General features: G+C 36.4%; 1 protein-coding gene across 19 annotated transcripts in view; it reads right to left on the bottom strand.

Moving 5' to 3' along the window:
- Positions 1–15,800, bottom strand: part of ADGRL2 (adhesion G protein-coupled receptor L2) — a 388,507-nt gene that overhangs the window by 115,775 nt on the left and 256,932 nt on the right. For all 19 annotated transcript variants that reach the window (XM_071750509.1, XM_071750507.1, XM_071750508.1 and 16 more), the window contains one exon: positions 8,266–8,438. In XM_071750509.1, coding sequence (XP_071606610.1) covers positions 8,266–8,338 — 73 coding nt within the window. In that variant the 5' untranslated portion in view covers positions 8,339–8,438. The remainder of the gene's footprint in view (positions 1–8,265; positions 8,439–15,800) is intronic.

Genomic DNA, 15,800 nt, shown 5'->3' with positions numbered 1-15,800 from the left:
TGTTCAGTTTTGTTTACTAAAAGCATATTTATCTTAAGCTACTAAAATGCATGATCAGTTCTAAGCCACAAACCCACATTTTTTAATAGATTTTTTAATGGCACATGTTAACAATGGTGCAGGAAAAATCCCAACTTTATTATTAAAGCGATGTTTTATGATTTAACAATAAAAATTAAGGTAACAATATTAAAGGCAACCTGCTACCAAGTTAGAGGAAACAACCAGGGCAGCTCAATGAGGAGAAACTGGAGAAATTAATGTGAAATGCTGCACAAGGTAGATCAAGCCATGTGCATAGTCAAGCAGGATCAGTAGTGAATAGGCAAATCCAACTGAAGGTCACTCTGAAGATGGTTAAAACAGGAGCAATACAAAATAGCACTGAAGCCTTTTAAAAAGCAAACATTTGTCATTGCTTTTCCAACTAAAAATGCAGCTGACAGCAGAATCTGGTTTCAGTGTCAACCTCCTTTCAGGTTTTCTAAGTGAATTATTGAATTCAATTTTAAGAAGAAAATTGCTCAAACAGCACCTTGCCTTAATTTTACTTTCTGCTGGAAAGGAACAAAACTACCTAACTCCAGAGAGAGACATCAAAATCCCTGACAAGGGAGACAACAAAAGGCAGCTCTCCTTCCATTGTTAAGATCTCTCATAAAACTCATTGAGTGCTGTATCCAACAACTGAAAGTTATGTGGTCCCCTTGGGTTTCTCACATGTATGTGTTGCTCAGGCAACAGACCAAAAAAAAAAAAAATTCATTTTGCTTTACAACTTGTCTCCCACACACACATTTTATGTATCAGGAAAACATCATTGATTATTATACTTGTATAAATCAAGAAAAGAAAAAGAATGGACCATTCCCAACCACCTGGACTGGTCCAAGCTCAGGCAGAACAACCAGGGAATCTCCTCTACCTACCACTGCCAATAAACTCACATCCATTTACAAGGGTTCCACTAATGCCACCAGGATATGGATGAATTGTCTCCCTGATTGAAAGAAGGACCCACAAACTTTGCTAGTATTCATACAGCACTTTCTTTACACTTCAGTAGAAACCCAGGAGACAGAGATCACAGAAACACAAAGAGCTTTGCATTCTGAAAGCCAGCGGAATAGTTCAAGACTCATTCTGGAAGGGCAGGAATTTGGGACACCTTCAAGCAAAGTAATTTTTTCAGCTCCTATCTATCAGGAAGAATTGTGTATTTGATTTACTATATGATGCTCATTTACAGAATCACTCATACAAAATTTATCCTTTGTTAAAAATGTAAAAAACCTAGTATTTGTGGGAAAAAAAGTGAACAATGACTGGAAAAATATCCAGCATTCATGTGTCTCATTCAAAATGTCAATCCAAACAAACCGTCAATGGATAAACTAGTACTATCCACAGAAATGAGTAAAACTGCAGCCAATCCAGCACTGACATAATCAAACTTAATCAAATTTGAAGTCATTAGAAATAAAAACCCTGCAGGGATTCTACCAACATAGCTACATAGTAAGCACCATGAAAAACCAGAAGTGCAAAAAATTACGCATGAACATTTACTATAGATGCCTATGTTTCATTTCCTTATCTTCCTTTCCTCTAAATTTTTTTTTATACTTAGCATATAATGCAATGAAGTGCTGCTTTAGAGGAGTATTATCCAAGTACCAAGTCACATAATGATTAAAAAAAAAAAATCTGAGGGAGCAACTGTAAAATACTTCTAAGCAACCAATGTGATGAGTAAATGCAACACAAATTAACCACAGTAGAAGGCCAAAGAGTTTAAGTGTCCCTTCCATGAAGGTTACTATATAAATTCATACAACTGCATAATAAAATGTTGGGAGGTCCTATACTATTAAGTGCATTTATGATGACAGCATGGATGGACAACAAGCCAAGAACTTCTCTGTGAACTGCCTTATCTCCTCAAACACAGAAGTGGGCACATGCATGAAATACATATCAGAGCTGTTTACCTGAGTCTTCTCCTGTAGTGCTTTCATCCTACATACACTTATTATAAAGATACCTGTACAACACACAATTAGCACAAAATGTATAACTTGTCAATACTGTTTACTCACAGAGGGAGACCATGAACAACAATGGATCTACTTATCATAGAAGAGTTTGGGTTGGAAGAGACCTCCACAGGTTATCTAGACCAATGTCCCCCTGCAGTAAGCAGGGACATCCTCAAGTATATATAAAAAAACAAAAGAAAAACCAAATATGTGCTTGTCAAACTTGGCAGCAAATATTAAATTTAAAATTAATGTACTCCAAAATAATTTTTATAATCTGATTATAAGAACACTAAATGCAATAAGAAAGCCAGTGCTGAGGCATTCCAATATCAGATGCTGTAGGCATAGTTATGCTTCCATTTTTATGCTATGACCTCAAAGTACAATATAGACAATATTGTTAAAGCTATATAAGACAAACAGTATTGTTCCACTTGACAATATACAGAAATGAAAATAAACACTTAAAATACAAGTGTTGACACTTAGTAACAGAATACCAATGAAGCCTATTCATTTCTTAGAAGACATGTACGTTCGGATTCTGCTATTGTATGATTCCAAAGGTACCCTACTGTAATAAATGAAGTACACCCAGATTTATATATAATAAAAGGGGAGCCCTCAGGCAATGCTATCAAGTACAGGTTAGCTGAAGGTTAAGTCAATTGGCTTTCACTGCAGTGGTCAGCTGCATGGCTCGCCTTGCCCAGTGAGACCCACCCAGGTTACCACAACGAAAGACAGTAAACTGAACCTATAGCTTCAAGGGTTCTGAAAATATAACATTTGCCCTTAGCACAACACACAGCATTTCTACAGCTTTAGGTTTACAGCGTTCTTTTCTTCTTCTGAATACAAACACAAGAAGACGTAAAATACCGTAATAAAGAATGTTTTTAAGTAAATGAGGAAGAAAAGAGAATATCAAAACAGTAATACTATTATTTATCTCATAATAATTACACATTTGCACCTTTCTCTTTGCATAAAATACAAGATCCTTTGGCATTTCCTAGTGAATTCTCATCTAAATATTAGTTCAGTATTTAAAATGGTTCTTCGTGACTCTTTTACATGGTTCTTCTACATTTTAGAATAGTGATAGTTTTGCTCTGGTTTCAAAAATTTAATGGTACAGTATAGGATTCTGCTGACCTCATTGCTCAGGGAATTTATAAAGGATATTCACTGTCAACACATTAAAGAATCTCTGATTTTTCCAGTCAGTCAGTCTGTATTATTTGGAAATGCACTGGAAAAGTTTAACAGACATTCTTAGAGGAAAAGTTTAGTCACAGTGTTTAGATCAATTTTCTTTTTAGAACATACCTCCCCCTAAAAAGGAAAAGGATGTCCCAGATAAGTATGCACAGACTATCCCACTGAAAAATAGAATGTTCCTCCAAAAAAAAAAAAAAAAAAAAACAAAACAAAAACATGACTCAGTGTGCAGCAGTTGCTTTCTCCAGAAACCCAATTTCTTCCTTCACAAAGATATTTTCTGCTGCATAATAAACCAATTAAGAAAAAAAATTTGATAAAGAATCATAAAACACATTAGGTATCCGTGATAAAAGTGAATCACAGAAACACAGAACTACTGGAGCTGGAAAAGGAGATGGTATGGAAAAGGAGAGGGTGGAAAGTGAAGATTGTATAGGAAGTCTCCAAAGGGCAGGCAGTAACTGGCTACCCTTATTATGCTGGGTGTGCTTAAGGATGCTTTTCAAACTCTGTTAAACCGAGTAGTTGCCTCCTAACTGTGTGCTTCACAGAGCTCTCACTGTGATAAACTCCCTGGCTAGAAATTAAATTACTGCTCCTATTTGCTCTTGCGTGACTCCATAATGGGCTTCACCCCTTGTAGAACTTAAATCCACTAATTAATGCAAGCTGATTCCTTCTCAAGTCCAGAGCACAAGATTTTTTTAATTTTTATTCGGGGTAATATCCTGCTAACTCTTCCTAGTAAATGTAAGGAAAACCAATGAGCTTCTACTGTTTGCTGAGTACCTGGTACTATATGCCTTAGTCTGAGCAGCTTTACAGAAGGCTAAAGATCTGAAGCAACACACTAAAACAGAAAATACCTTTGTAGTGGCCCACTGTACATGTATTATAATGTATTACATACAGTACATTATATACAATGTAATGTAAATGTATTTAGTATTTCTTTACTAACACAGTTAAAACTGCTTCCAAATTAGCACTCAGCTCCTTGGCTTGGATAAGTGGAATTCACAGGAACTTACATTTCTCAGTGTAAAGTTAATTAAAATGTACTCTGAGAGGCAGAGACAGGCTAGATGTTTTTAAAAAACATTAATGCTCTTTAGAAAAGCAGAATTAAATGGATAATGAATGTATGGTGCTTTTTCCTTTGGACAAAGTGTTAATAATAATTCATAATAAAATTAATTCAAAATGTGTTAAACCTTGACTAAGACAAAATATAACCAAAGAAAATTATTTCAGTGCTTCCCAAGCACCTGTGCTTCTCAAGCAGCAGAAAAGAATAAACACAAAAGGCATCTAAAGCTAGTCAAGAAGATGGACTTCACAAGCTTAAAATATCAAAACCTATACAGTCCAAAAAACAATCTTTATCAGAACGTTTAGCTCTGACAGCTTTTTTTTTTCCATATACATACTAGTGTATTTGTCTTCACTTGCTTGAAAAGAAACCTATAATATGTACAATAAACTTCTTATTCTTTTTAGCTTTTTTAATTTCTGATCTCACTCTGACTTTCTGTGTTGTCTCAGATAATTTCTAACTTGTTGGATGATTTCACCTAATTAGGACAAAGGGAAAAAAAAAAAAAAAGAGGTGGTGTTGAAAGGAAACAGGTAAGCAAAGGTGGCAGACTCCACCACATGGGACCAACAGGAGCATGAACCCCCTCCTCTTGAGAGCAGAGAGCCAGCATAGGACAGCACGACTCCTGTACAGTCACCTCGGATCTTTTGTCGCCCCTGAGCAACAGGACATGAGCTATCTGCATAACTCTGAGACAAACTGATACCCGAGGTAGTTCTTTAAGTCCATCTTTTGTAAGAAAATTGTAGTTTTAAAGACATACCTATAGTAGAACATGCTAGAAAAAGGGACAGAAAAATACCTTTAGAAGACATTAATATGCAAACTCATCACTTCAGCTTTTCATTTGTTTCCTGCCTCTCACCTTTTCCTTATTTAAAGATGCAATGCTTGCCATTGATGGTAATAACAATGTTTTTCAAGCCTCTACAAAATAGGGACCTGCTGTTGATCAGTGTACCAGCAGTATATAGCAACTCCATGCAGTTTTCCCTCCAGATGCTAGCACTTGTCCATTCCAGGTTCATTTTGCCTATTGGAACAGACTGCTTCATAAGCAACCCCACCTGGACTGCTCTGTCCAGGAAAAACAAAACAAAACCAAGGCTTTCTTAAATGAAGATATTATTCCTATTTGGATGGGCAAGGCTAAAATGAAATTTCAGCCTTCCTATTACTATTCCTGCTTGTTAACTCCCTGGTGAGTTAAAGTTAAGGCATTCTGAAAATAATGAAGTCTTCATCATGATTTTAAAATGTTTCATTATAAGAACAAATGAATCACTTGTCCACACCCAGGATCTTTTTTCCCTCCCCTCTGTCTTTTAGCTGTAGAGAAACATTAAAATTTAACAGCGGGGAATTTTGCCAGGTTCCATCTCCCCCACCAACTTCAACAACCTGCACATACACCTAAAATTTCTATTAAAAATCTTAAGTTCCGAGAGAAATAATTAAAAATTTTCTTTTTTCTAGCAAAAGTTAGATACTCTTATTTTAACCTTTGTTCAGGTTCATACTTCCAGGCATGAAGTGCTACTAAAGCACATTACACTTGGCATCTCTTATTACTGAAGCAGAAGGCAATGTAATCTTGTGAGAAAGTGTAATAATGTAGTATTCATTTTGCTTCTGTGGCTGGAAGCCAACTTTATATTAATATTCATTTCCAGTATACAGAGCCACAATATTTCATTTATTTTAAGAATTTACAATTAATTTGGTATGATTCTGTTATCTGTTCCCAATTTCCTTTCCTGTTTCTTTTAGCTGAAAAAGCAGCTCTCCTATGGACTTTAAAGAAGTAAATTCACAACTGAAGCATCAAAAGATTGCTACTGGCTACTAAAAGCAAGAAAAAAAGGGACAGAACAAAATGAATTTGAAATATTACAGGTGACAATGAAAATGAGCTTTCTGCAAATGGCAAATATTCAATCTGCAGAAGTTCTCAGTTGACTTTTCCCTTTACAAATTCAGCAGATAAAACATCCTTTTTAGAATACTGCTTCCTACGTCAACCAAGCCACAAAAAGTAAGATGGTTGTCTGCTCTTCTGTTTTCAGATGTTTTCAACCACCGCACAGTGTCACACTGCAGGTAGTCTGGTAAATCTTTGTAAAATGTCCTAGATACACGGATTCAAAACAATTACAATAACTAAAATCACCCTTACTGTTTTAAAACTTAATTAAAAGCATAAATACATGCCTTTATTTCCTACACCATTGATTTCAAATAGCGCAACTGCTTTTGCAATGTAAGTGTGCTTATAGTTAGCGCAAATTATTACCTAACCAGACACTTTTAAGATTCAAAGCAAAATTCTCCTAATATGCATTTGCCTTCCTTACCTGTGAAAGCAGCTGAAAAGATTTTTATGTTCCAGGTGTTGGCACTTTCTTGCCTATAAAAGTGATATTCTGCCCAGGTCTAAAGACTTAGCGGGCACCTAGACAGGAGTCAGTATAGCAGCTACCAAATCAGAAATCCCAGGGACGAAACCACCCCAAGGTCTGCAGTGTGCCATGGGAAATGCCTGTTTCTAGTATATCCTGGCAATATTTAAGAAAAAATAGTGGAGGGAGGAGAAACTGACTGTGAAAGCTATTAAAGAAAAATGAGACTTCCCCATGTTCAGAAATCTTTATGAAAACCCCTAGTATGTACTCCCTGAAATGGGCGTATGTTCACACAAATATATGAACAGCCTAATTTAGCAAAGCTTGTCTGTCAGTACAACACAAGATTGGAGTCTTAGTCTAGAAAAAATGCTTAGAAAATTACACAGTGAGCAAGGAAGATAGTATACAATTTTTAATCTTCAGCCTTGCCATTTTGGGGGGACTAGATCATTGTTTGTATAGAAGAAGGCGGCAAAGAAGAAGAGAAAAAAGCAAAGCAGCTTTCCTAAAGCATCCCTGCAAATTTAGCCTTAAAATTCAAAGACTTTTGACAGGGTAAGGTATGCATCTGCTTTAAAAAATGGTGAGATCACGCCACAGATGCAAAGAAGCCTATATATTGTATACTGGTTACTGAATAATGTAAGAAGGCAGCGAGGTGCTACTTTTATTACTAAGTCAGTTTTTTCACCTGCAATCTAGTCAATCAAAACGATTGCACCCAAAATTAGCCTCAAGTTCTATACAAATATTTGCAATTAAATATGCATGAACCATGTTATCCTGATCATTCATGTTTCTCTGTTACTAATTAAAGGGCCAAATGAACAGCTGGGGAGACAGACAAATTGGATAAGATGGAGTTTATGAAGAAAAAAACAAAACAAAAAGAATAATGATAAATTTTTTTTTATAAGATTTTCCCTTCCTTGTATCTTTAAGAACTATTTGAAACAGCACATTTGAAGAAGTGTTTTTTCTTTTTAAAAAGCAAAATTTTTTTTTAAGTATGAACTTCAAGTTTTATTTCCTGAAATTTAACTTGCATAGCTCTAGTCCTAATGGAAGTGTCTGACGTTTTATTTTCAGCCAGACAGATTAGAAAAGTTAAACAGGTATTTCACTTACACTGTTTAGATATTTTATATCACATCAAACATAATCTTCTAAATTGTTGTGCAGTAAGAACAGAAAAAAAAAGAAACAAGCAGGAAGAGTGCAAAAATAAGGCACCTACCAACCAGGGATATTAATACTGTCACTTCAGTTGCCTGAATACCACATTTCAATTTCAACATACCACACTATTTTAAAACAAACAAACAAAAAAATATATTCTTTTCTCATTAAGAATAAAGAATAACTAAACCTAGAACATGCTACAGATACTCTCAGTCTGACATCCTAAAACTTCAATTCATCTAACAGAAATTAATTGTACAGACCATTCATCTCATGTGCAAACTCAAGTGAAAAATAAACTAAAGCTTACCTTCAGTACACTGCAGGAAGCTGATAATGAGCAGAAACCAAAAACTTTGCATTCTGCAGCCAGAAGACACCATTATTGATCCCTGTAAGAATTTTCTTTGTATTCCTTAATGAATCCAGTTATAAAAGCCCAGCATCATCGAAACCAGTGGTCTGCATTATTCATCTTCATACCTGGAGAAGCAGAGAATTTGGAAGAAAATAAAAAGATCCATCAATAGCTGAACACGAATAATTTGGACCATCAAATTTTACTTGACATGAAAACAGAAATTTTTAATAAAAACTGACAGTACACTTGTACTGTAGCTGGGAATTTGGCAGATTTGTGGGATGTAATCTCTCAAGGTCAGTGATCATTTAACAGAATGCCAAATAATGATACATGTTAAAGTTGAAAGTAGGAATGTTATTGATGTATTTGAACTAAGACACATGAGAAGGAAAAAAAAAAAAAAAAAAAAGAGAATCTTTTCTATGAATGTACGTAATTGGATCTGCAGATGACCAGGCTAAATTCTTCCCTCTTTCCAGATATGATGAACCTTGCATTTCTCTACCTCAAGGAACAACAATAAAATTCAATCTAAGGCAGTAAAATACTTCTTAGAAATCTGAAATGTGGGACAGTTGAGAGCAATAGAGAAAGTCCATTCAACAGCAGCTCTGCAGGTCTCTCTCCTTGCCACGGCTCTGTGATACACACAGATCCCTCTGCTCAGACGAGAAGCCCTAACAGCAACTTTGCCAACACAATACTCTATCTAGTGAGGAAGCCTCTTCATATGACTCCATAGTTCACTGTACTTCTACCCAAGAAACACCTTCAGATAAAATGGAATAAATATAGAGTATGAGACTGTCCTGTCCTTAGCCCCTGCCAAGATTTGCCTCCAACTGAGAAATATGAACCCAACTGCTCCCGTAAATGATGTACCAAAGGAAGAATTCTTAAAGCTATAATTTGCATTTGAAAAATATAATTATGGTGATAGAGTGCAGTTGCTGTGATAGAAGATTCGACAGCAGAGTGCTCCCTTTCACTAAAGACTTCATTCTTTTACCAGTCAACTGACTATGTACATCCTCTTCCATATCTCACTGTATAAAGCTAGTTCACGTTTCAGCTGTAACTATTAGTGCTTATAAACCCAGAGCAAAATGAACATACACAATAAACATGTTTTTTGTTTTTTTTTTAACTACAAATCTGGACCTATATATTAAATATGTGAAACAACCCTGAAAGAATGACTCTCTGAACACTATGACAATTACAGATCCAGAGTGGAGTGTGGTGCCACACTGGCTTGGTCTCTGAATTACCAATGGACAGGACTGTGTGGATGTATTCCTGAGATATCAGAAATTAACTTTACTTAAAAAGCATATAAAAAAGGTTATGTAAAAAATTAAGTGACAGGATCCAAGGGCCACTTTACAAGTACTGGAGCATGTTAAGGGCTTTAAAAATACATTTACCTTTTTTCAAGAGAAACTGGAAAGGATGAAGAGCACACAATGCCAGACAAAGAAATTCTACAAACTGTAAATCATTTTCAGAAGCAGCAAGTGTAACTTCTTTTATTCTAGTCAATGTTAATATTAATCAATGGTAAGTTTCTTCCCTAAGCACACAGAGAGCAACTAGAGTGGCACTCTTTTCCCTAAGGAGAGAAAGATGGGAATTACCAGAAAACATGGAACAATTTATCTGGCTCTCAGTGAAGGCAATATGACTGTGGCAGAATTGGAGATTATTAAATATCCAAGCAAGGTTCTTTACTTGGTTCCTCCTTAAGAGGAATGATGCCACTTCAAGTGTAGGCATCCCTCTCCCACAACACAAGCCTGCTTGTGATTTCTCACACAGGGAAATGAAAGAGAACTGACATCTGAGGCTGACTGATTTTATGTTTATTTATACATAAAACCAAACTCTTTTTCCAATTTCCAACTACAGGCAGGTGCTCTTCAATCACAGTCACTTTTATCTGTACATATTTTAACAAACAGTGTGAAACAGCAAACAGAGGGCTCGGGTGCAGGACAGCCAGAGCCTGGCTCTCCCTGGCACAGACCTATGTGCCTTCAGTTTAGATGATGATACAGCAGCTGCTACAGGACAACCCAGAGGCAGTTATGAAGAGACAGTCATAATGTATCTCTGGATCTTTCACATTTCACACTGGTCTGAGAGAATTTTGCAACCAAAAAAAAAAGATTAAATAGATTAAATATGTACAAATCCACAAAGGTTGCACTGCATCCAGCAGAAATTACAATTACAAAGGAGCTCCTGCTGAGTAAATAATAAATTGAAATAAAATATTGCCACCATGATATATAAAAAAACTCAGCCCTGGAGATAGTTCAGCTAAAAGCTTGGATTAATTTTTTACCTGTAGCACCCAAAGGAAAAATCATAGAACTATTTCACAGACACTACAGACTAATCGGTATAATTTCAGTAAGCAATCAGAATAATCCAGGAGAACAGAAGAAGAACAATAATGGCTACAAGTGAAATTAAGTCAGCTTTCTGATTGCTCCCAGTCTGTCCAGAAGATACTGACTTCTGAGACTCAAGTTTCATCATTATATCTGTAATATAACATTGTACAACCATATTTTGAAACATCTTCTTTCACCTTGAAGTGGATAGTGATGCATCTGTGCTTTACCATCCTTAAACTCATTGCTTCCTTGATGTGGTTTTTTTTATTTATTTCAAGGAGGGAAAATGGTTGTGTTGAAAAAAAACCAAAAATACGGAGCACCATTTGTGATACCCAGCCTCTCTTTAGGAAATAGCTGCAAAATAGCAGAGATTTTTTATTTTTTAAATTGAGTAGGAATTCCTGACCTTATAAACTGACTTACTTAAACTGTTTTATTAAGAAACCATGGTTTCTGAAAGGATATTGATGTTTTTGTGATACCAAAACAAGCGGAAATTATTCAACTAAGAATAAACACAAAATATTTTAAGGACAAATTTAAGACTTACGTGCAATATAATGTACTCTCTAGATTACTGTAGGCTACGGACAAAAATTTAACTCAGTGAGCTGATGCAAAATGAATTCAAAATTAACTACCCAGCCCCTAACATATTACCAGTAACACATTTGCTAAAAAAAAAAAAAAACAAAAAACAGGAGAAAATTAAACTGTGTTTAAAAACTGACGCAATACGGTTTGGCTTTTCCTTTTTTTTTTTTTTTCCTATTAAAAATTACAGCTTCACAGTAAACCATTTTTAATGCGACCTATATATTTCAGAAACTCTGTGGCTCTGAGTAAAAGAATGGTGCAGTTTTGAACAAACTACTCATCAGCATAACAAAAGCTAATCCTGAAAAAGGTGCCCAGACATGAGCTGGAGCCAGAGAGCACTCGCTACAGACACGGCCGTCAGCCGCATCCTTCTGAGCATCCATCTATCAGCGATCTGAAAACTATCAGCGGCATCTCACAACAACAACAATTCCCAAACCAAACAAGCAGGATCAGGAAGAGACATATTAAGTTACTTCTTTGTAAACAGAAAAAGGAGACCATGGTGAGCTGCTGTCCTGCACAAATAACTTATTTCCCCTCAGACCTTAATAAACCTTTTCTCTGCATCACTGCTTGGGCTTGTGGGTGGGGCGGCAAGAAACTCCCTAGAGCAAAAGGTTGCTTGAATTTCAGAGTTCAATAAAAGCTGCCCAGAAAATTTCAGTTGTCACTTAAATCCCTACCTCTGGGTCATACTGCAGTCTCTCACAGATAAAATAAAAATAATAATAAAAAATAATAAAAATTAAAATTAAAAAATAAAAGATAAAAATAAAAGATAAAAATAAAAGAAAAATAAAAGATAAAAATAAAAGAAAAATAAAAGATAAAAATAAAAGATAAAAATTAACTAGAATAAAGTTAGAAAATAAAATTACTAAAATAAAATAAGAAAATAAAAATCAAATAAATAAAATAAATAAAATAAAATGAAAGTAAAATAAAAGAAAAAATAAAATAAAATAATAAAAAAGCCACTCAGGCTCACCTAGAAACAGAGCAGCTCACCTTGTTAAGTTTCTTTGCTCATGTGCTGTTAAAGACAAGGAGATCAGTAATGGAAATGTTAATGCTCAAACCTGCAGACTGCAAAGGTACTGGGCATCTCTTCATACTGTATTCATAAGCTGTGCTCCAAGTTCTCAATATCTTAGTGCTCCTGCCTTGTTCTTTTGTACTTCTGAAACTTCTTACAGACAGAACACGACCACTGCAGAATACATGCCACTGCTGGCCATCCCTCTCCCCGCAACATTGCTCAAGAGAACCCCAGAGATAACAGAAAGCTGCTCCAAGCATGCTCCTTGAAATACTTTCATCTTTGAAGAGAAAGATCTCTAAAGGACTGTCGCATCCCAACTCTACTCTGTTTAACCTTCCCAAGGTTTTATTTTCAAAAGCCAAAAAAGGGTCTTTAAAGAGCTTCCGGACAACTGACACAGCATGCTCAAGAGATGCTTTTTTCCTCCTGTTCCACCCAGCTTTTCAGTCAATTAAGAAAGACAGGAAAGCAGAGATATTTCAAGCTAAGAAGGATGGGTTTTTTTAGCTGAAAGCCTTCCAGACCAACACTGTATTATGTAACTTTCAATACAGTGCCCCTAATTTTCAAAATCATCTTAAAAATATGGTGAAGCTCTTGCAACCTCAGTCAAGCTTTAACATCTCCAGTAGAGAAAGAAAATTCACAGTAGCTTTACAGATGATGAGATGCAGACAGGAAAGACGGTAGCTGCACAGCTCATATGTGCCAAGGAACTAGCTGGACCCAGGCAATTCCTCTTATAAATCCTGTATGACCTACCTTGCTACACATGCAGCACCCCCACTGCCTCTTTCATAACCCAGTTTATGAAATTAAGTAATTCTGTAATATATCTGAGACACTCTGCAGAGGAAAAGAGGGGGAAGAGAAGGCAAGGGTGAGTAGATATATATTCATACAATATAATAGACTACTTAGTCTCCTGAGAAATCATGTGTCCACGTGCTTTCCCACCATGAAGCTCTCCCAATTTAAAAAAACTTCCTATAATCTGTACCATAATAATTTAATTAGTGCAGTGTGATTAGTTAGACTAAGTGACATTAGCAAAATTCTACAATGAGATTAATGCTGTTTATGATCCAATAGCTACAGTTTTATACAGATCTGCAATGAGACCCCATTCTAGTTTTCAACACTGAACACATCTTCAGATGCATTCAGTAAGAGTTATTCCTAAGTATTCATTACGGTTATTGAAAAACTGATTTAAATTCTGAACTTTGTGTGAGTGCTAGAGTACCAGATCTTAAAAAAAATTTCAGTTATGAGATACTAAAAAAACCCTGGAAAACAAGCAAGACCCTGTGCAGGTTTAGTTAGCATCCTTCTACTGCCTATGATAAACAACCAGTGAGTGATCTGTTCCAATTAAATAAAGATGTGCATTGCAAGAAGAAAGGAAAGGTTAAATCTACTCTGTCAAAAACTGGCTGACAGACTTATTTTTCATTAAAAGCAATTCAGTGCTTAAATTGTACCAGAAAGCCTTACTTTCAATTCCAAATTCAACAGTCCCTATTAATTGTCACCTTGTACACTACATTTCTAACATAAAACATCACTTTCCAAGTTGCATCGTAGGAATAGTGTCAGGGAAGAGAATACTACAGCACAAACAAGATTTGACCAAGGTCATGCAATCTTGCAGCAAAACAGTTCATTTCAATCCATTCAGCCACTTTGTGCTCTGAAGTTAAACACCCATACCTGAGGAACACTTGAAATAGTGTGCCATGAACGTGCACCCTAAATTTAAAATTACAAATGCCCACCCCACACCAGCTCATCAGTGCAGCAGATAATCCAAAATAGCAAATCTAGCTGTGCAAGATATGACACTACACACAGTGCACTGACACTGTTTTAATGGTGCAACATAACAAATTAGTCCATCAGTCCACAGATGCCCAGAGGTCTATTGCAATCACTCACAAAGAAAGTAAGTAAGATTTAAGAGGAAAAGATGGATATTTTCCTTTCTCCCGAGCACGCCAGTTCAGCTTGGCCTCACTCTTCTGTTTTACAGACGTTACACAGTATTCCACACCCAACCAGCCAGCTTTGCCCCTTCTTGTTAATACAGGATAAAGCCAGGACACTCCAGGGAGTTTTCATTCAATAAGCCAGCAAAGTAAACCTTTGCTAGCACTAATAAGAATGGCTTTTTTTGGCTCCAGGCTCTCTCCTTTTGCCAAGTCTGAATTTTTCTTTTTGCCTTTGCTAAGTGCTCAGAATCACAGCAGGAAAGGGGGTAGGGGGGTGTCACTCAATCCTCATTGCAAATTCTCTGTACTTCACCTGAATCGACACTGTGCTGCTGCATCAGACCACCTCCACTCAAATAGTGAAGGTAAAAACCTTTTTAACACTTCTGCCCTCTGTGTCACTACATCTTCCCGGGGTCTCAAAGATAAATCCCCAGCATCCAAAGAAAGGGGGAGGGAAAGGTTTGCTGTAAGTCAATTACAACCGTTATCAGCTGTAATATCTTAGTGTCATGCTGAGCACGTTAAATATGCTGATCACTGTGGACACCAGAGGCACAGTCTGATCGTGCCTGCCACTCTCTTCATTAAAGTGCAAAACAAATAGCTCTCATTTTCAAACCTACATACGACAGATTTTATGAACATCAAAAATAAACAAGAAAATAATGAGTAGCTATAAAAAACACCAAGAACCATATGACAAACCAAAAGAAGCAACAGAAATAGCTGTAGAAAATTCAAAGGCTTTTCAAACTTCTCACAGGAGAGAAATCCTCAAAATAATCTATTTATATTAGAAGATTTAATGTCTTTCCCTTGGAAAAAAAAATTACTAGTCTAACATCAACCAAAGACACTGCAGTCTTGTAAGACAGTAAACTGTTTGTTGACAGCCTTGACAAGGCTTTGCAAAGGCCCGTATTTCTCAAAGATGTTATGCCACTTAGCCGATCCCTTTTTTTGTTCCTCCCATCCAGTGTTTTTCACAGCCAAGAACCCGTTTGAAGTGGAAGTACAATGAAAAACAAAACAGAGAAGTCCTCAGATTGTGGTCAGACATGCCCATACCTGTGCAGCATCGTGGTGTTCCTCTAGCTGCCTGCAAGGATTTCAGCGTACCCGATCTGCTTTACAGCTGCTCATCACTGGCTTAAGCAAGGAAATGAGCTCAGATGTGCCTTTCACAGCTGACACACTAAAGACAGACAACCTCATCAGACCAGCATAGAGCCACCAGCTAAACACTCACAAGCTACTAACTTCAAAATGAAAATCAAGTTACAAGCAAGAGTAGACAAGAACACATTTTAACCTGTCTATTTATCACGTTTTTACCCGTGCTGCAACTGGGTGAATGTGGGCTGAGCTGCCCCAGTACACTGCAGCTCCAACCCAACCACAGTCAGGATGACTGCACTGCAGCCTCGGCATCTTTTA

This window comes from Heliangelus exortis, chromosome 8 (genome assembly GCF_036169615.1).
Source record: "Heliangelus exortis chromosome 8, bHelExo1.hap1, whole genome shotgun sequence".
NCBI lineage: Eukaryota > Metazoa > Chordata > Aves > Apodiformes > Trochilidae > Heliangelus > Heliangelus exortis.
Note: the sequence above shows the minus strand (reverse complement) of the source record. Positions and strands in the feature narration are given on the sequence as shown.